The sequence below is a fragment of the Dipodomys ordii genome, unplaced genomic scaffold (genome assembly GCF_000151885.1).
Source record: "Dipodomys ordii isolate 6190 unplaced genomic scaffold, Dord_2.0 Scaffold142, whole genome shotgun sequence".
Lineage (NCBI taxonomy): Eukaryota > Metazoa > Chordata > Mammalia > Rodentia > Heteromyidae > Dipodomys > Dipodomys ordii.
This window is the reverse complement of record NW_012267358.1, coordinates 3,755,321-3,774,643: the sequence shown is the minus strand read 5'-3', so window position 1 is coordinate 3,774,643 and position 19,323 is coordinate 3,755,321. Positions and strand designations below refer to the sequence as shown.

General features: G+C 47.8%; 1 protein-coding gene across 2 annotated transcripts; it reads right to left on the bottom strand.

Annotated features, from left to right (window-relative positions):
* Positions 1-206: 206 nt before the first annotated feature.
* On the bottom strand, positions 207-10,622 carry Gjb1 (gap junction protein, beta 1, 32kDa). 2 transcript variants are annotated; one of them, XM_013031606.1, is made up of 2 exons: positions 10,547-10,622; positions 207-1,753 (listed from the first exon to the last, which is right to left on the bottom strand). In XM_013031606.1, exon 2 carries the CDS (start codon positions 1,735-1,737, stop codon positions 886-888), a length of 852 nt encoding a protein of 283 aa, XP_012887060.1. In that variant the 5' UTR covers positions 1,738-1,753; positions 10,547-10,622; the 3' UTR covers positions 207-885. The 2 variants fall into 2 exon arrangements, with proteins under 2 accessions (XP_012887060.1, XP_012887061.1); XM_013031607.1 differs by having other exon boundaries at positions 10,528-10,605.
* Between the last annotated feature and the right edge of the window lie 8,701 nt (positions 10,623-19,323).

The window sequence follows — 19,323 nt, the reverse complement described above, 5'->3', positions numbered from 1 at the left end:
ACAAAAAGCAGGAGAGAATAGCTCAGTCTGGCTTTGCAGGCCAGTAGTGCAGTGGTTTTCTATCTTGCCATTTGTAGCTTCAAGTAACTCTTTGCATTTGTCCCCCTTCCCTTTCTTGATCAGCAAAAAGCCAACCAAGGGCAGTTTCTCTGGGGGGGCAGGGGGGGGGAGATCAGAGGTTGCAAGAACAAGAACTTAGACAAACACACAAGCCACCTCTTCATTTACTGTAAAATCCTGTTTAATGTGTAACATTTCAGGCTGAGAAAGGCCTTGGGGACTGGAGACAGGGGCAGCCCTGACCAACCCCCACATCAACTTATCTGCCTGTTCCTCCCTCCCTAATTCCTTCACCCCAGACTTGTCCTCTTTTTTTCCTGTGGCAGCGGCAAGGCAAGCTCTGTTCCTCCTTTCTGCTGCTTGCTACCCTCCTTTCTCCACCCACATGTCCACAGCACCGCTCCTCCACTGGCTTACCCACATCCATTCCCACTGATAGGACTCTAGAAACAGGAGATCTGACAGTGCAGGGTTAAGATTAGTTTCATAATTGGAGACATTGTCAGAGCAGCCCATCTCTTGTCCCCAGTGGTCCCAGGGAGTGGGTGAGGGAAGAAGAAGGGGTTGCCTGCCACAGGAGCTTGTCCATAGCCCCAGTAACAGTGAACACTGCTGCAGAGGTGGCCTCTAGCTCCCCAATCCCTCTAACTCCTCAGACAGAAAGGCTTTGGAGGAAGGGAAAGAGAGAGGGAAAGAAGGTTTGGAGAGAGTAATCCCTAGCAGGCAGAGGCCTGCTCACCGGCAGGGGAAAAAAGAGGGGCAGGCCCAGGGCAGGGTTGGAGGTGGTGGGATAGGAGGTTGCCTGGTACACACACACTCATGGCCTCAGCAGGCTGAGCAGCGATCACTCTTCTCAGCCAGCCCAGCCCCGGTGCCAGGGCTTCGCCGCAGTATGTCTTTCAGAGAGCCATCTTGCTCGCTCAGCAGCTTGTTGATCTCATTCTGCTTGTACTCAGGTGAGAGACGGTGGCCAAAGCCCGAGCCCTTGCGGGAGGGTGGATTGGAGCGGCGCTGGGCTCTGCGAGCACAGGCCCGGATGATGAGGTACACCACCTCCGCCACGTTGAGGATGATGCAGATGCCGGAGGCAGCGAGCATAAAGACGGTGAAGACGGTCTTCTCAGTAGGGCGTGACACAAAGCAGTCCACAGTGTTAGGACAAGGATAGGCTTCACACTTGACCAGCCGGACCATAGCATAGCCAGGGTAGAGCAGATAGAATACGTACATGAAGACGGCCTCAAACAGCAGCCGGAACACCACACTGATGACATATGTCCACCATAGTGTCCCTGAGATGTGCACCTTGTGCCTCTTCACCTCCTCCAAGTGAAGGGGATCCCCATGGCCTTCAAGCCGCAGCATTTTCTTCTCTATGTGCTGCTGGTGAGCCACATGCATGGCCACGAGGAGAGCAGGGGTGGAAACTAAGATGAGCTGTAGGGACCACAGACGCACATGGGAAATGGGGAAAAAGTGGTCATAGCACACACTGTTGCAGCCAGGCTGGAGGGTATTGCAGATGAAGGAAGACTTCTCATCACCCCACACACTCTCTGCAGCCACCACCAGCACCATGATTCGAAAGATGAAGATGACTGACAGCCATACTCGGCCAATGGCAGTAGAATGCCGATTCACGCCACTCAGCAACGTGTATAAACCTGTCCAGTTCATCCTGCCTCATTCACACCTGCAAAACATGAGTCAGGAAGCAAAATATCAGGAAGGCGTGGGGCAGGCAATAAGCACCATGATGTTGCCAGATCCTCCACCCCCCAACACACATCCAAGAGCCAGTAACAGGAAAGCAAGGATAAGCATAGCTTTTCTCCACCAGCTCCTCTCTTTCACTAGCATTTCCACCTCCTCATTCACTTGACTTGACCTCCCTGAGCCCATCCCCCTTTCTTCAATCATCCTACATTCCTTCCAGTCCCTTCCATCACCAGGCCCATCTTATTCTGCCATTAGCCATTGCTTCTGGCTTTCCTTCCTCAGCTCCTTAACCTCCGACCCCTCCAGGCAAATCCAACAAAGCTGTTACCTTGGGGAGCGCCTATCCTTGAGGCCACCCAGACAGGTCCCCTATGGTCTCATGTCTGTGTAGGGGGAGTGGTCCCTGAGTCCGCGCCTGCGTCCCAATTCATCGCCGCCCGGTGCTGGGGAGTCATATGCTGCTTTATACCCAGTGTTTGTACAATAGGACCTTTGTGGGGCTCTGAACAACGCCCTTTAGAATTCAGATCAAACGCCCTGACTTCCGCCCACCCTACACACAGAGCACTTGTGTCCCAGCGCCGGACACCCAGCCTGCACCCACCTGTTCTGTGCCCGCCCGGTCCATCGCCGCACCGCCCCCTGGCCCCACCAGGAGAATGGACACAGGGAGCCGGGAGGGAGGGAGGGAGAACACAGACAGGTTCATGTAACATAGGCCCTCTGTAGACCAGGAGGCTTTGGGCTGAAGCCCTCCCCCACAGCCCTATCAGAAACTTAGGGTCAGCAGGAATTTTTCCCAAGCTTAGGTCTCCTCCAGGGTGTGGGTGAAGTTCAGAGAAGGAGACCAATCTCATGTTTATCAAGCCAGCAACTGGAATAATCATTTTCCCATACATTCTTTTGATACATTTAGCAAGCCTGTTTGTTACCCCATTTTCTTGAAGCTCAGATAAGTAACTCAAGGTCCAAAGCTAGAAAGTGGGAGTGTGGGATAAAACACTAAAGCAAGATCAGTACAAAGGCTAAACTTTGTTCTGGACTCCAGCAGGCCTTGTGCTTTTGTAGATGGTGACAGCAAAAGAAAATCCTAGCCATTGTGAAGAAGATGAAGATGAAGGAGAAGGAGAAGGAGAAGGAGGAGAAGAAGAAGAGGAGGAGGAGGAGGAAGAGAGAGGGAGGGGGGAGAGAAGGAGGGGGAAAGAGAGAGAAAGAAAGATAAGAAGAAAGAAAGAGAGAGAAAGAGAGAAAAGAAAACAAAGGTTAGCACTAGGAATGTGGCTTAGTAATAGAGTGCTTGCCTAGCATGCATGAAGCCATGGGTTCAATTCCTCAGTACCACATAAACAGGAAAAGCTGAAAGTGGCATTGTGATTCAAGTGGTAGAGTACTAGGCTGAGCGAAAGAAGCTCAGGAACAGTGCCCAGGACCTGAGTTCAAGCCCCACAACTGATAACGCGCGCGCATGCACTTGCGCACACATACACACACACACACACACACACACACAAACACAAACACCAAGGTTACACCAAGGTTAGCCAGGTGCTGATGGCTCTTGCCTATAATCCTAGCTACTCAGTCAGGTGAGATCTGAGGATTGCAGTTCAAAGCTAGCCAGGGCAGAAAAGCCCGTGAGAGCCCTCTCTCCAACTAACCAGCAAAAACGCTCAAAGTAAAGCCGGGAACTGGTGGTTCTCTCTTGTAATCCTAGCTATTCAGGAGGCTGAGATCTGAGGTTTGAAGGCAGCCTACGCAGAAAAGACTGTGAGACTCTCATCTGCAATTAACTACCAGAAAACCAGAAGTGGATCTGTCATTCAAAGTGGGAGAGCAGGGGCTAGGAAGGTGGCTCAGTGGTAGAGCGCTTGCCTTGCATGCATGAGGCCCTAGGTTCGATTCCTCAGCACCACATAAGCAGAAAAAGCCGGAAGTGGCGCTGTGGCTCAAGTGGTAGAGCACTAGCCTTGAGCTGAAGAGCTGAGGGGACAGCGCCCAGGCCCAGAGTTCAGGCCCCACAACCAAAAAAACAAAAACAAAAATCAAAGTGGGGGAGCACTAGCCTTGAGCAAAACAGTTCAGGGACAGCACCCAGGCCCTGAGTTCAAGTCCCATGACACACACTCTCTCTCTCTCTCTCACACACACATACACACACACACACACACACACACACACACACAAAGCTAAGTGACTGTGCCCAGGTCCAGGCCCTGAGTTCAAGTCACACAGTATGGACACAGAAATAGAAAAGAACAGAAGAAAGCAAAGCTTAATGTTACCTGTACAGGCGAGTATGGAAGCTGTCCCACTGTGAGAATACCCATCCCCTCCTTGTGCTACAGGAAAGGAAGCTCCTCCACAGGGTGGGCAGATGGGCACATGGTAAGGTCAAGCCAGAACAAGAAAGCAAAAGATCAGCAAGCCAACAGCAGGTTACAAGATGGAACAGGCAGGAGCCACATTGGCTAGATCTTCACTTAATACAAACCTGGGCCATTACTGCAGTTCATTGAACCTGCACACTCATCCATAAAATAAACCTAATACCAAGTGAGGCTTGATGATCCCACCTGGAAAAGTTCTTAGTTCAAGGAGGTTAAGAACTTTCCCAGGAAGGAAGTGGTGCTGTGGCTCAAGTGGTAAAGTGCTAGCCTTGAGCTGAAGAGCTCAGGGACAGCGCCCAGGCCCAGAGTTCAGGCCCCATGACCGGACGCAAAAAAAAAAAAAAGCTGGAAGTGGGGCTGTGGCTCAAGTGGTAAAGTGCTAGCCTTGAGCTGAAGAGCTGAGGGACAGCGCCCAGGCCCAGAGTTCAGGCCCCACAACCGACACAGACAGACAGACAGACAGACAGACAGACACACACACACACACACACACACTCACGAACTTTCCCAGGAAGAGAAAACAATTGTGACTGGGAAGGGGCAAGGAGGGTGTCAAAGGATCTGCCAAGCTCAAGATCTCTTCTTTTCCTCCTATAGTGTCTCACATAGACAGACAGCTCCATGGCGTCCCCCAAGTGCATAGTGTATCCTGCTTTCATGAGCTTGCCAGTGGCTCTAGGAAGAAAATTTTCTATCCCTCTGGCAGACAAAGGAAGCTTCTCCCAGGCCAGGAAGGTGGCTCAGTGGTAGAACACTTGCCTTGCATGCCTGAGGCCCTGGGTTCGATTCCTCAGCACCACATAAGCAAAAAGAAAAAAGCTGGAAGTGGTGCTGTGGCTCAAGTGGTAGAGCGCTAGCCTTGAGCTGAAGAGCTGAGGGACAGCGCCCAGACCCAGAGTTCAGGCCCCACGACCGGACCCCCCCCAAAAAAAGAAAGGAAACTTCTCCCTATTTCCCACTACTGCTACCATTGAGTTTCTAGGAAGTCCTTCTAGAAGCAGGGAACTGGATATGAGGAGTGCACCCCAGACCTGGACCTGAAAAAATACTCCCCTAGGGCAACTCTACAAAGGAACAGTGGCTTCAGGAAGAAGCTCTACATTCACTTCTGGTTCATCCTCTGTATTGTGCAGGGAAGGGCAGGGTACGGAAACTGGAAAAGTTGGATAGTGAGCTGGACTCTTGTGGCTTATGCCTGTAAATCCTAGCTCAGAAGGCTGAGATCTGGGGATTGAGGTTCAAAGCCAGCAGGGGCAGGAAAGTCCATGAGACTCTTCAAATAAGCACCAAAAAAAACCCCATATGTGGAGCTGTAACTCAAGTGGTAGAACACTAGCCTTGAGCAAAAACAAAACAAAACTCAAGGATACCACCCAGGCACTGAGTTCAAGTCCTAGTACCAGCACAGACACACAAAAAAATTGGAGAGTGAGGGAAAAAGAAACTGGTGATTTCAGTATGGTAGTAAGAGCCTGTACTCCCAGTTACTCTAGAGCTAAGCCTGGAGGATCACTTGAGCTCAAGGGTTTGAGAACAGCCAGGACAGCCTAGTATCATTTTGTCTGCAAAACAAAGCAAAACAAAACAAACTGGAGGAAGATGTGATAGTCTACAGGACACAGGTTTCTATTGAAAACAATATTTCTTCACTTAGCTGAAATAATTTTTAAAAATAAGAGCATGAGGGAAGGGTTGACATTATTCAAAAAGAAATGTACTCTTGCCGGGCATTGGTGGTTCACACCTGTAATCCTACCTACTGAGGAAGCTGAGATCAGAAGATTGTGGTTCGAAGCCAGCCCAGTCAGGAAAGTCCATGAGAGTCTTATCAACAATAAATTACTCAGAAAAAGCCAGAAGTGGTGCTGTAGCTCAAGTGGTAGAGCAAAAAGAAGGTCATGGATAGCACCTAGGCCCTGAGTTCAAGGCTCAGGACTAGCAAAAAAAAATGTACCCTTTACCTGACTTATGTAACTGTAATTCCTCTGCATATCACCTTTATAATAACAATAAAAGTTAAATAAAAATAAAAGAAGCCTTGGGGAGTTGGTGCTATGTATCTAAATCAGCATAAGGAAAAGGAGGCATGGGGTCCTTTCTCCCAAACCAGAGTTCTGGAAGCAAAGCTGCTGAAGGAGGCATGTGATTAGTTGTAAAGAAATGCTGGGAGGGCTGGGAATGTGGCTCAGTGGTAGAGTGCTTGCTTACTTCATGCATACATGAAGCCCTGGGTTCGATTCCTCAGTACCACATAAACAGAAAAAGCCAGAAGTGGTGCTGTGGCTCAAGAGGTAGAGCACTAGCCTTGAGCAAAGGAAGCTCATAGACAGTGCCCAAGCCCTGAGTTCAAGCCTCAAGGACTGGCAAAAAGAGAAAAAAGAAATGCTGAGAGCAGTGAGACATGTTAGACTATTCAGGTTGGTGGCAGAAAAGAATTAAGACCATTTACTGAGCACCTGTTATGTGTTTGGCCCTTATGTATGCACTATCTCACATGATCTTCAGTACAACCCCATGAGATAGAGTGTGCTTTATCCTCATATCATAAAGAAAACCAAGACAAACCCAGGTGAAAGGACTTGCCAAAGAGTCACACTGCAAGTTCCAGAGCTGGGATTTGAGGCATGTCATGCTGACTCAAGAGATCATATTCTTTCCCATAGACTACTTTACAACTTTCCTTTCCAAGGGGGAGGGGAGAGACAGAGAGAGAGAGGGAGGGAGGGAGGGAGGGAGGGAGAGAGAGAGAGTATGCTGGAGCTTGAACTCAGGGGGCCTGGGCCCCACACCTCAGCTATTTTGCTCAAGGGTGGCACTCTACTACTTGAGCCACAGTTCCACTTCTTGCTTTTTAGTGATTGATTTGGGATAAGAACTTCAAACCACAATCCTCAGATCTCAGCCTTATGAGTAAGTAACTAGGATTACAGCCCTGAGCCATGGGTGCCCAGCGTTGTTTTTTGTTTTGTTTTGTTTTGTTTTTTAGGACCAGAGGACTCAAAACGGGTCTATGTTTTATTCTGGTTTTACCTCTTCTTTTTTTCCATAAATTGACATCTCTTTCCTTTCCTTTTCTTTCCTCTCCTTCTCCCTTCCCTTCCATTTGCATAAGATTTCTCTATATAGCCTAGGCTTGCTTCAAATTTCAAATCTACCTTCCCAGTGCTGGCCTTGCCATGCCTAGCTTTCCCAGGTTCCCAAGGCCTCCTCATTCAGTTTGTTTTTCTGACCTTTGTCTGTCTGTTTTATCAATCCCCAAAGCAAATCTTAATTGTATTCTTCTCTCTTCCCCTCAGGGGTTCCCTACAGACATTCTGGTCACCTCTGACTCTTTAGGTTCCAGGCCTCTTATCTTGATTTCCTTGGGAGATAGCCAGTAGCTCACTGTGGGCCCTAAGAACCCTTATGTGGGCACTGGGATTTCAATTTTTGCTTTCCCATTGGAAGGTAAACTGATTTCTATGTCAACAGCAGTGCCTCAAGGGTTGAATTTTAAAAACATCTAGGGTTGTGACCTGATTTTGAAATTCAACTTGTTTTCTAGACTTTGGGTTAAAGTCCGAATATTGATATGCTTGCTCTATGTTGCGCCAGGCGTGTTTTGCTCCCAATTTTAATTAGGTAAGACTGTCAAGCCAGTTGCCACAGCATTAAGCATAGTAATGAACCAAGAGATGGCATTTCAACTTTACTGTTTTCCTGTAAATATCCCCATTTTTTAGCCCAAGAAGTTGAGGCTCAGAGAGGTTTAGACCTTGCATCTGTGGCAATTGTCCTGTTGCCCAGGGGCAGAATCAGGTTTCAAATGTCTTTTCCTCTGATCTCAAAGCTTTTGTACACAGCACTACTTTGCTTGCTGCCTTCTCTTTTTAAGAAGTTTAGATTCTGAGACCAGGCCCCCAACTCAAAAACCTGAACTTTTTGTCAGTTATGGGGCCTGAACTCTGAGCCTGGGCGCTGTCCCTCAGATCTTCAGCTCAAGGTGAGCACTGTGCCACTTGAGCCACAGCACCACTTCCAGCTTTTCTGCTTATGTGGTGCTGAAGAATCGAACCCAGGGCCTCATGCATGCAAGGAAAGCACTCTACCACTGAGCCACCTTCCCAGCCCCAAACCTGAACTTCATGTGCACCGCTTGCACATGTGTGCATGCGCACACCCACAGCACAATGATCACATCTGTCTATCTATGTCTCTCTCTCTGTCTGTGTCCTGTCCTTTCTTCCAACTGAAGGGAAATCTTAGTGTTCAAGGAACTTGGGAACAAGGGACTTGGGCTGGATGAGGCTGTGTTCTGTCCACACGCCATGCTTTTGTGCCCCTGTTTCTCAGGCAACTTGTGGTCAGGAAGGGATATAGTAGGGCTTTTATATTTTCTTTTCTTTTTTTTTTGTCGGTCATGGGGCCTGAAATCTTGGCTGGGCACTGTCCCTTAGCCCTTCAGCTCAAGGCTAGTACTCCACTGGAGCCACAGTGCCACTTCTGGCTTTTCTGCTTATGTGGTGTTGAAGAATTGAACCCAAGGCCTCATGCATGTTAAGCAAGCACTCTACCACTGACCCACCTTCCCAGTCCTTTTATATTTTCTTCTTGCAGTTTCCTTCTGGGTTTCTGGCTGCCTTCATCAGTTTGGTGTGGCTAAGACCAATATCCTCCATTCTCTCTCTTTCTCTGCTTATCATCTCTGCCTCTACCCCTGCCCCTTGGTTTTGCTGTATTTCAGACATGGGATACAGCTTCTCCACCCTGCCACACAGAGGTTTATGACCAGGCTTGGTCTTAGCCACATTGGTCCATTCCATTTTCCGTCCTCCTCCCCCTCTGATGTGTGATCTTTTCATATAACTTCTGCTAATGTCAGTACCCTATCCTGTCTGGACTTCCCCCACTTACTCCTCCACCACCCAGCTGACTTCCTATTGCTCTTTACTTTGGTTCTTTACTTGACAGTCACCCTTTAGGGAATAACAACCCCATGGTTGCTAAGATGGTCTTCAATTCACAGATGAGGTAATAAGAGAGGGAGTAGTCAGGAGCTGCTTGCTTAGACCTGTAATCCTAGCTACCCAGGAGGTTGAGATCTGCCCATCATCCTTTGAAGGCAGCCTGAAAAGTCTGGGGGATTCTTACATCCAATTAATCAGCAAAAAGCCAGAAATGGAGCTGTGGCTCAAGAGCTAGAGTGCCAGCTTTGAGTGATAAAAAAGCTAAGGGATAGAACAGAGGGCCTGAATTCAAGCCCCAGTACTGGCAACAACAACAAAAAGATATGGAGTTTATGAAACAGCTGGTAAGGAGATTTCAGAACTCAGTTCGGTGGGAGTTCTCTTGGCCCCTTGCCCAAGCCTGGGCTCCCTTTCCTATTGCTATGCTGCATCCTCATCTAGTCTCTTGTCCACAAAAACTCTAATGGTCTATCTTTTATCCCCATTTCATTTCTAAGTTTGAGCATTCTGCTTTGCCATTACTAGCAGCTGGAACAACTTTCAAACATCTCCTTTAGATCCCCAGGCCATTACTTACCTCAAGATCAGCCTGAGTCTGCCTGCCTCCCTCAAGAAAGCGCAAATGCATTCATGAACTTATATCTTTTTAGCCCTGTTTGCTGGTTCTTGGTAGGGATCTACTGAAGACTTTGTCTTCTTTCTGTCCATAGCCTCATACTGGATTCATGCCTGGCTTGCCTTGTAATCAGGGAAGGAAAACAGCATCTGACATTGCCCAATGGTCCAGCTGAACCCTAACCCCACATGGCAGGAAATGTCTCAGAGAAGTATACTTGGCCATCTTACATCAAGGAAGTTCTCAAGTCTATCTTTCTGTGAGTTTGACCCTCTGAGGATGAGGGAATCATTAGCTGAGAAAAAATAGACTAAGAGAAGCAGTTTCAAGTCTGGAAAGAGGATAAGAGCTAGAGGCTTCAGGGGAAAACTAAGCAAGCCTGGCACCTGGTAGAAGGGACCTTGCCTGGGATCCAAGGGAAGCATGGAAGGGAAGGAAGGGAAGGTTTCTATGTGGTAGAATGTTCAAGTCAAGACAAGAAAGACCCATGGGCTGGGAAGGTGGCTCAGTGGTAGAGCACTTGCCTTGCATGCCTGAGGCCCTGGGTTTGATTCCTCAGCATCACATAAGAAAAAAGCTGGAAGTGGCACTGTGGCTCAAGTGGTAGAGCGCTAGCTTTGAGCTAAAGAGCGGAGGGACAGTGCCCAGGCCCAGAGTTCAGGCCCCACGACCAGACCCCCCACCCCCCCAAAAAAAAGAGAGAAGAAAGACCCAGACCAGTCCTTACCCGACTTTTTGTCCCTCTGTGCCACACAAAGGCCTCCCTGGCCCACCTCCCTCAGTCCCCCAGACTCCTCACCTCCCCGAAACTGCCATACCTGGCTGCTTCTGCCCTTTCCCAGGGAATGTCGGCAGGCGTGCCTGTCCTATGCTACCACGTAGTGTCAGCCCAACCCAGGGGAGGGACAATAAGCCAAGGGCCGGAGCTAGAAATGGCCCACAGCCCAAGAGGAACCAAACATTAACCAGCCCCACCTCCTTCCCTACACAACTATTAAACAAGATTGATCTCTGGAGCTCCCAAAAAGCTTGGAGCTCTAGCTCATATAGCCTGGAGTTATTTCCATGTCTCAGAAGAAGAAAGACATCACTGTCACCCACGTGTCCATGTTTGGTCTGGGGGGGAGGGGGAGCTGGACCTGGCTCCTCTATGTCCTTCAGTCTTTCCCCACCTCTTGCCCTAGGTGCAATTGCTTTGTGGAAATGTGGCTAGAATATTGGGTGTCATCCCTTTCCAATCCTATCCTCTAAACTATATGGGCATGCAGAGGGGAAGATGAATGCCATGGCTGGTAGATGATCGTGAGGTCATGGTAGGGGATGGCAGTGCTTCCCATCCATATGGCAGTACATCACAGCACACGGACAGACCAAAGTGTTTCCAGTCCCATCCCAGAACCTTTGAAGCCTTCAAAGGAATTGTCTACAATCTCAGGACAGTTGAATTGCAAAGTAAATCTTGGCAATCATTAGGTAAACAGAATGTCAACCATTAACCCAAGGACCTGTCTAGTTTCAAGGTCTCCACCACCCAGGACCCTGCTAATTCTGCAGCTTCATTGACAGTGAAGGAAGATGTGAAGCCAGCTGAAAGTAATCCCTTACCTTCTGCTATTAACCAAGCTTAAACTCTCCCCCAGGAAGAAACCGGGTCTCAGCTTCCCTTGGCTACACCTTACCACATAGCTTCACTGGACACTTACTGGGAACCCTGCTGTGTGCTGGGATCAGGGGGTAGAGGAAGAATGGATATACTAGTAGCCCTTAAAGAATTTATTGGGCTGGGGCGTGGCTCCATGGTACAGGGCTTGCCTAGCCTTGGGTTCAATCCTCAGCAGCTGCAAACAAACAAAAAACACAAAAATTCTTGAGGACACATGACGAAGATCCAAGAAAATGCTATGTGTATTCAATTCTATGGTTCTCACTTTGATGGCTGAGAAAGTTCAAAGGAGAGAGAGAGAGGAATAAATTGAAGCAATCAGGGAAGGTTTCTTGGAGGAGGTGAGATTTAAGCAGAAAAGTGAAAGGAGATGGAAATAAAAAGGAGATGGAAATAAAAATATTATAAGAGGAACAGTATGAATAAAGGCAGAGTTGGGATGAGCAAAGCTTGTCTAAGAAGTAGTATGGACACAAAACTGTTGGGTGGCTATGGAAGAAATAATGTCAGCTAAGGGGCTCAGAGCAAGAAGGAGCATTTTAAGTCAAATAGAGAATCCCTGTAGTGAGAATAGTAAACTTGGTGTGAGGCGAAGCAGCCAGAATTCACAGGAGATGGAGGATGGGAATTGTGGGGCCCTGGCTGAATGCTCTTCTTTGGTACTTGGTGATCTCTGCTTGAGTAGACGTTGGAGTGGATGGAAAGGACTAGCATTTCTTGAGTCCTTAATGCATGGAAGGAAACGACCAAAGTGCCTTACAAGTGTTACTTACAGCTCAAAATAACTATGAAGCCTGGCACCAGTGCTCATACTTATAATCCTAGGTATTAAAGAAGCTAAGATGGGAGGTCTCAAGTTCAAAGCCAGCCCAGGCAGCAAAGTCTGAGATTCTTATCTGTTTAACCAGCAGAAAGCTAGGCTGAAGGTGTTGCTCAAATGGTAGAGTGCCAACCTTAAGCAAGCAAAGCAAAGCAAGTGAGAAGCCTTGAGTTCAAACTCCAGTACTGGCACTAAACAAACAAACAAATAAATAAATGTCCTAAGAAATGTGCACTCTTAATATTTCCATGGTAAGGGAGAATTGAAGCACACAGCCTAGTAAGTAACAAAGCTATATTTGAACCCAGGCAGTCTGGCTCCAGAACTTGTTAGCTAAGCAGTAATCCCTGACTACAGAAAGTTCGAAGCTAACAGGAGAGATGAGCCAGATACCCGAGTCTCTACAATCAGGGAGCAGCACTAATTGCCATAAGTAGATAGGCACATATGAGGTGCTGGAGCAGTTGAGGTCTGAGGGAAGAGTAGGTTTTATGGAAAAAGGAGAGATGGAGGGACCAAGCATTCCAGGTGACAGGGAGCTGTGCAGTGCGTTCAAGGACTGGTGGGCAGACCTGTTTGACCAGAAGAGAGAGCTCCTATAGCCAAAGTCCTAGTGAAGAAAGTTCAGGTCAATATTGGCGGGCACTTATTGTTCCTGGTAGTCCTGGCAGACTGTCTTTAAGGTGCGTGTAGTCCTTGGGCCTGCAGGAAGTCTGAGATACTGTTACCAGGATGGCATTATGCATGACCTGTTTACTCCTCTTTGAGCACATCTATGGCTGGGTGCTGCAGTCCACCTAGGAAGAGAAATTGGCAGGAGAGAGAAGAAGAAAGGAGAAAGAAGGGAAGAGGAGGAGAGTGGAGAGGAGAGGGACTGGAGAAGAGGAGAATATTGAGGAGAGGAAGAGTGAGAAGGAGAGGGAAGAGGAGGGGAGGAAAGAAGAGGGGAGAGGAGAGTGGAGGGGAGGAAAGAAGAGAAGGGGAAAGGAGGAAAGGGGAAGACAGGAGAGAAGAGGGGAGGGGAGGAGAGAAGAGAGGGTAAGGTGAGAAGGGGGGAGGGGAAGAGAGAAGGTGAGGGGGATGGAAGAGGACAGAAGAGGAAGACAGAGGAGGAGAGGAGAATGGAGGGGAGGAGAGGGAAAAGAATGGGAGAGGAGAAAAGAAGAGGAAAGAGGAGGAGAGGGGAAATGAGGAGAGAAGAGGAGGAGAGAAGAGAGGAGAGAGGAAAGGAGTCAACAATGAGAGCAGTGAACAATGTTGATGGATTTGCTCCTGCAAAGCAGCTGATTTTAGTTGCTATCTTGATTCCTAAGCAGACTTTTTTTTTCTTGCCATGAATAGTATCAGGCAATATTTAACCATTTCGGATCAGGCTGCTCATTTCTTGCAATTAATTCAAGGAGATCTTGAGTAGCTCCTGATACATACAAGGTAAAAGACCTTAGACATAATAAGTCTGCTATCTCCAGGAGGGCTCAAACAGCAGCCCAAACAAGTGTCTGCCCATTCATGTCCCACGTAACACGAGGAAAATGGATGGAGGAAACTGGTCATGTTATTTAAGAGTGTATCTGACCACAGTTTCCATCAGAGTTCAGGGCAGCAGATTTCATAAAGGGAATCAGTGGCCTGGTGAGAGGCTGGCTGTCGACATCATTACAAGAGCAGGGTTGGCTGCCCAGGCAACAGCAATCTTGAGGCATTCTGGGGTGGCAGGCAGCAGAGTTGCATTGCATGTGGAGTCCATCATGTGCCTGTCCCTGGGCTTTATTAGCAAAAAAAATGTGGCATTTTGGATGACTTTGATCAATGAGACAGCATTACTCTATGGCTCAGAAATCAAAAGGGACAGTTTCCAATATAAACGTTGCTTATGACACACAAGCAAAAACGGTTCCTAAATGGGTCCATAGGATTAAGGATGTGGTTAATGCAGAAAATTTGCCGAAAGGTTCAAAGGCCTTACTCCAGCTCAGGCTGTGCAAGGTTATGCAAATCATTCCCAATAAGGGGGGCTAGGGAAAGAGGGAAGTGGTCATGTATTCACAATTGCTGTTGTTTTTCACAAATCTTTCTCAAGAGGTTACACAATTATATGAACAAATCTAGGTTGGCATGCTACCACTTGAGACCTACCTCCAGCCTAGCTGTTTTTCTTTTTTTTTTTCTATTTTGAAGACGAACTTAGTGACCTTTCCTGCTTGGTATGGTCTTGAACCTTGATCTTCTTCTCTCAGACTCTTGAATAGCTAGGATTACACACTTAAGCCACCAATGAATCCATATTCTTAGAAGAGGATTACTGGAGGTCATTATCAATATTTTTCCAAAGGAATTTTTGAAGAACTGTGTTAATCTGCTTTCCATCTCTGTGACAAAATCCATGAGCTAATCAATCTATAAGGAGAAAGGTTTGGACTGGGAAGGTGGCTCAGTGGTAGAGCGCTTGCCTTGCATGCTTGAGGCCCTGGGTTCGATTCCTCAGCACCACATAAACAAAAAGAAAAAAGCCGGAAGTGGCGCTGTGGCTCAAGTGGTAGAGTGCTAGCCTTGAGCTGAAGAGCTGAGGGACAGCGCCCAGGCCCAGAGTTCAGGCCCCATGACTGGACCTCCCCTCCCCCCCAAAAAAAGAAGAAGAAAGGTTTATTTTGTCTCACAGTTTCAGAGGTTTCAGTCCATGATCAATTGGTCTGCTGCTTTGGGGCCTGTGATGAGGGAGCTTATCGAAGCGAGGAGCTCATGGTGTAGTGAAGCTGTTCACTTCATGGCAGCTGGGAAATAAAAGTCACAGGAAGAAGCCAAGGTCCTAATATCCTCTTATAGACACATCCTCAGTGATCTAAATTCTTTCCTTTTGCCTCCACCTCCTAAAGGCTTTTCTACTTCCCGAAGATGCTGCAAAGCTAACGCCAAACTTTCAACACATGGGCCTCTGGAGGAAAGGTCAGATCCAAATGAAAGCAAATGAATAATGAATTAGTACAGTATGCTAATTCACTTGACAGTCACATACCTTTTGCTCCAAGAAGTTTGGAGCCATGTTGCAGTTTAGATCTTAGTAATTGGCCACAGTGACTGAAAGTTAAGGCAAATTGGGAACAAAAGCAAAGTTCTTTCATTCCTCCCCGCCCCAAAACATTCTTGCATGAACTATCCTAAAGCCAGTACCCCCACACTCGAGATAGGGTGCTCATTCAGCTAGTTACTAAAGCCTAAAAGTAAAAGGTACTTCTTGAGACTATAGATTTACTGAGAATGAAGACAAACAGCACCTTGTCTACTTCCTCTAATTTGCAATTCATTCTGCCCTTGTTTTTATATTTTGTGAAGCTCTGAAATTCTGAGATTTGAGGAGTGGTATGATGTTTCACTGGTATCTGATCACTGGATCATTCAGAGACTGTACTTGCAAAAGAGTCGAGAAAGTTCCACATCTGTGTGAGTGTGTGTGCTCATACCATAACTCCCCCCTCCTTTTGTCGGTTGTGATACTTGAACTCTGGGCCTGGGCGCTGTCCCTGCGCTCTTCACCTCAAGGCGAGCGCTCTACCACTTGAACCACAGTGCCACTTCCGGTTTTATAGTGGTTTATTGTAGATAAGAGTCTCACAGATATTCCTGCCTGGGCTGAACTCTGATCCTTAGATCTCAGCCTCCTGAGCAGCTAGTATTACAGGCGTGAGCCACCAGCACCCAGCAACTTCCCTCTCTTGCTTGACTTTTTTGTGTGCAAGTGCAGGGTCTTGAATGGAGGGCCTGGGCATAGTCCCTCAGCTCTTCAGCTCAAGGTGAGCGCTCTTACCACTTGAGCCACAGCACCACTTCCAGCTTTTTCTGCTTATGTGGTGGTGAGGAATGGAACCTGGGGCCTCATGCACACGAGGTAAGCACTCCACCACTGAGCCACCTTCCCAGCTCCAAGAATACATTTCCTGCCTGGGCTGGCTTCGAACTTCGATCCTCAGATCTCAGTTTCCTTTGTAGCTAGGATTACAGGTGTGAGTCACTGGAGCCTGTCTGTCCCTTAGTTTTTTCCCTCAGGCACTCTACCATTTGAGCCACTCCTTTACCTCTCAAGCTTTCCTACTTGGACTGGTTTCCAATTATAATCCTCAGATCTCAAGGGAGTGTGTGTGTGTGTGTGTGTGTGTGTGTGTCCTAGGGCTTAAACTCAAGACTTCGGTGCTGTTCCAAAGTTTGTTTGTTTTTTTTGTAGGTCTCAGTACTTGAACTCAAGGCCTGGGTGTTGTCTCTGAGCTTTTTCGCTAGAGGCTAGGTAGGCCTGGTGCTCTATCACTTTGAGCCACAGCACCACTTCTGGCTTTACAGAGGTTAGCTGGAGATAAGAATCTTACAGACTTTCCTCCCCAAGTTGGCTTCAAACTTTGATCCTCCTATCTCAGCTTCCTGAGTTGATAGGATTACAGGCAGGAGCCACCGGTGCCTGACTCCTGCCTCAGTAATTATCAGCACTATCAGGCTACTTCTACTAGTCACCATCACTACCAGATCAATACCTCAGGCAGCAGCACGCTGATGGCAGCATAGTGTAGTCCAAGGTTTTTGCTGACTCGAAACATGACTCATGGGAGGAATAGTGGCATATCCAGACAGGAAACTCAGTTAAGTTTTTCTCTTGTTCCACCAGTTACAATCAACTCTGCAGCAAATTTTTTTTTTTTTTTTGGCGGTTGTGGGGCTTGAACTCTGGGCCTGGGCGCTGTCCCTCAGCTCTTCAGCTCAAGGCTAGCACTCTACCACTTGAGCTACAGCACCACTTCGGCTTTTTTCTTTTTGCTTATGTGGTGCTGAGGAATCGAACCCAGGGCCTTGAGCATGCAAGGCAAGCGCTCTACCACTGAGCCACCTTCCCAGCCCTGGCTTCAACCTTTTTTTTTGGTTGGTCATGAGGCTTGAACTCTGGGCCTGGGTGCTGTCCCTGAGCTCTTCAGCTGAAGGTAAGTGCTCTACTACTTGAGCCACAGCACCACTTCTGGTTTTCTTGGCTTTGAACAATGATCCTCAGATCTCAGCCTCCTGAGTAGCTAGGATTACAGGTGTGAGCCACTGGCACCCAGCTTTCTCCTGAAGTTTTTGTACATTTTTTTTGTCAGTCATGGGGCCTGAACTCTAGTCCTGGGCACTGTACCTGAGCTCTTCAGCTCAAGGCTAGCACTCTACCACTTGGGTCACAGTGCCACTTCGGTTTTCTGGTGGTTAATTGGAGATAAGAGTCTCACGGAGTTTGCTGCCTGGGCTGGCTTTGAACCATGATCCTCAGATCTCAACCTCCTGAGTAGCTAAGTTTACAGGCGTGAGCCACTGGCACCTGGCTTTCCTCCAGAGTTTTTGTACATTTTTTTGTCAGTTGTGGGGCCTGAACTCTGGGCCTGGGGACTGTCCCTCAGCTCTTCAGCTCAAGGCTAGTGCTCTAGCTCTTGACCCACAGCACCACTTCTGGCTTTTTCTGCTTATGTGGTGCTGAGGAATGGAACCCAGGGCCTCATGTATGCAAGACAAGCACTCTACCACTGAGCCACCTTCCCAGCCCCTGTACAAATTTTTGTCTCTGAAGTTGTACCAGGTGCTAGTAACTCACACCTGTAATTCTAGTGACTCAGGAGCCTGAGATCTAAGGATCAAGATTTGAAGCAAGGCTAGGCAGGAAAGTTCATAAACTTCTTATCTCCAACTAGCCAGCAAAAAGCCAGAAGTGGAGATATGGCTCTACAAGTAGAGCACTAGCCATGAGTGGAAAAACTAAGGGCCCTGAGTTCAAGTCCCAGTACCAGCACCCTCCACCCCCCCCCACAAGCTCATGTGTAAGCGATGGTAAACACTGATGTACCTGAGCACTCTACCACTAAGCCACATTCCCAGCCCCTCATACCCCCTTTTATTCATCTTCTCTTCTCCCCTTGGTCCCATCCCTCTTCTTGGGTGTACCCATTTCCTGATGTTGATTTTGTTGGGCTTTGACCTAGTCTTGCTAAAAGATTATACTATTTGCACTCTGGATAATCTACTATACTTGTTAATTAATTTGTAACCCCTTGCATACCAACCAAGTGTTTACTTACAGATTTATAGGCACATTCTAGCTATCACAAGGAGGGAAATTATGCATTCTTTGTTTTACTGAGTCTGGCTTAATGTAATCTTTTTCTAAATCCTTCAATTTCCTGATGAATGGTACAATATCATTCTTTCTAATGGGTGAATAAAATTCCATTGTGCCTAAATATCACATTTTCTTTTTTTTTTTTAATTGTGGGTCATGAGGCTTGAACTCTGGGCCTGGGCCCTGTCCCTGTGCTCTTCAGCTCAAGGCAAGCACTCTACCTCTTGAGCCACAGCGCCACTTCTGGTTTTCTAGTGGTTTATTGGAGATCAGAGTCTCACAGACTTTTCCTGCCCCACCTGGCTTTCAACCACGACGCTCAGATTTCAGCCTCCTGAGTACCTAGGATTACAGGCATAAGCCACTGGCGCCCGGCCACATTTTCTTTTTTATTGCCAGTTGTGGGACCTGAAGTCAAGGCCTGAGTTCTTTTTTTTGGGGGGAGGGGGTCCCAGCCCCACAATTCATTTTTTTAATCCATCAGCATAACTATGTTCATTACAGCAATGGCCAAGAAATGGAATCAGCCCAGATGCCTATCAATGGTTGAATGAATCAAGAAAATGTTGGGTGGGGAATGTGGCTTAGTGGTAGAATCCTTGCCTAGCATGCATGAAGCCCTGGGTTCAATTCCTCAGTACCACATAAACAGAAAAAGCCAGTATTATCACTGTGGCTCAAGTGGTAGAGTGCTAGCCTTGACCAAAAGAAGCTCAGGGACAGAACTCAGGTCTTGACGGGGTTGGGAAGGTGGCTCAGTGGTAGAGCACTTGCCTTGCATGCCTGAGGCCCTGGGTTCGGTTCCTCAGCACCAAATAAGCAAAAAGAAAAAAGCCGGAAGTGGCGCTGTGGCTCAAGTGGTAGGACGCTAGCCTTGAGCTGAAGAGCTGAGGGACGGCGCCCAGGCCCAGAGTTCAGGCCCCACAACCAGACCAAAAAAAAAATGAATTGTATGTATTTTTTTTTTGTCGGTCGTGGGGCTTGAACTCTG

What these genes read in the sequence shown, in the direction of transcription:
- Gjb1 (XM_013031606.1), bottom strand. Translation starts at nt 1,737, where the DNA reads ATGAACTGGACAGGTTTATACACGTTGCTGAGTGGCGTGAATCGGCAT.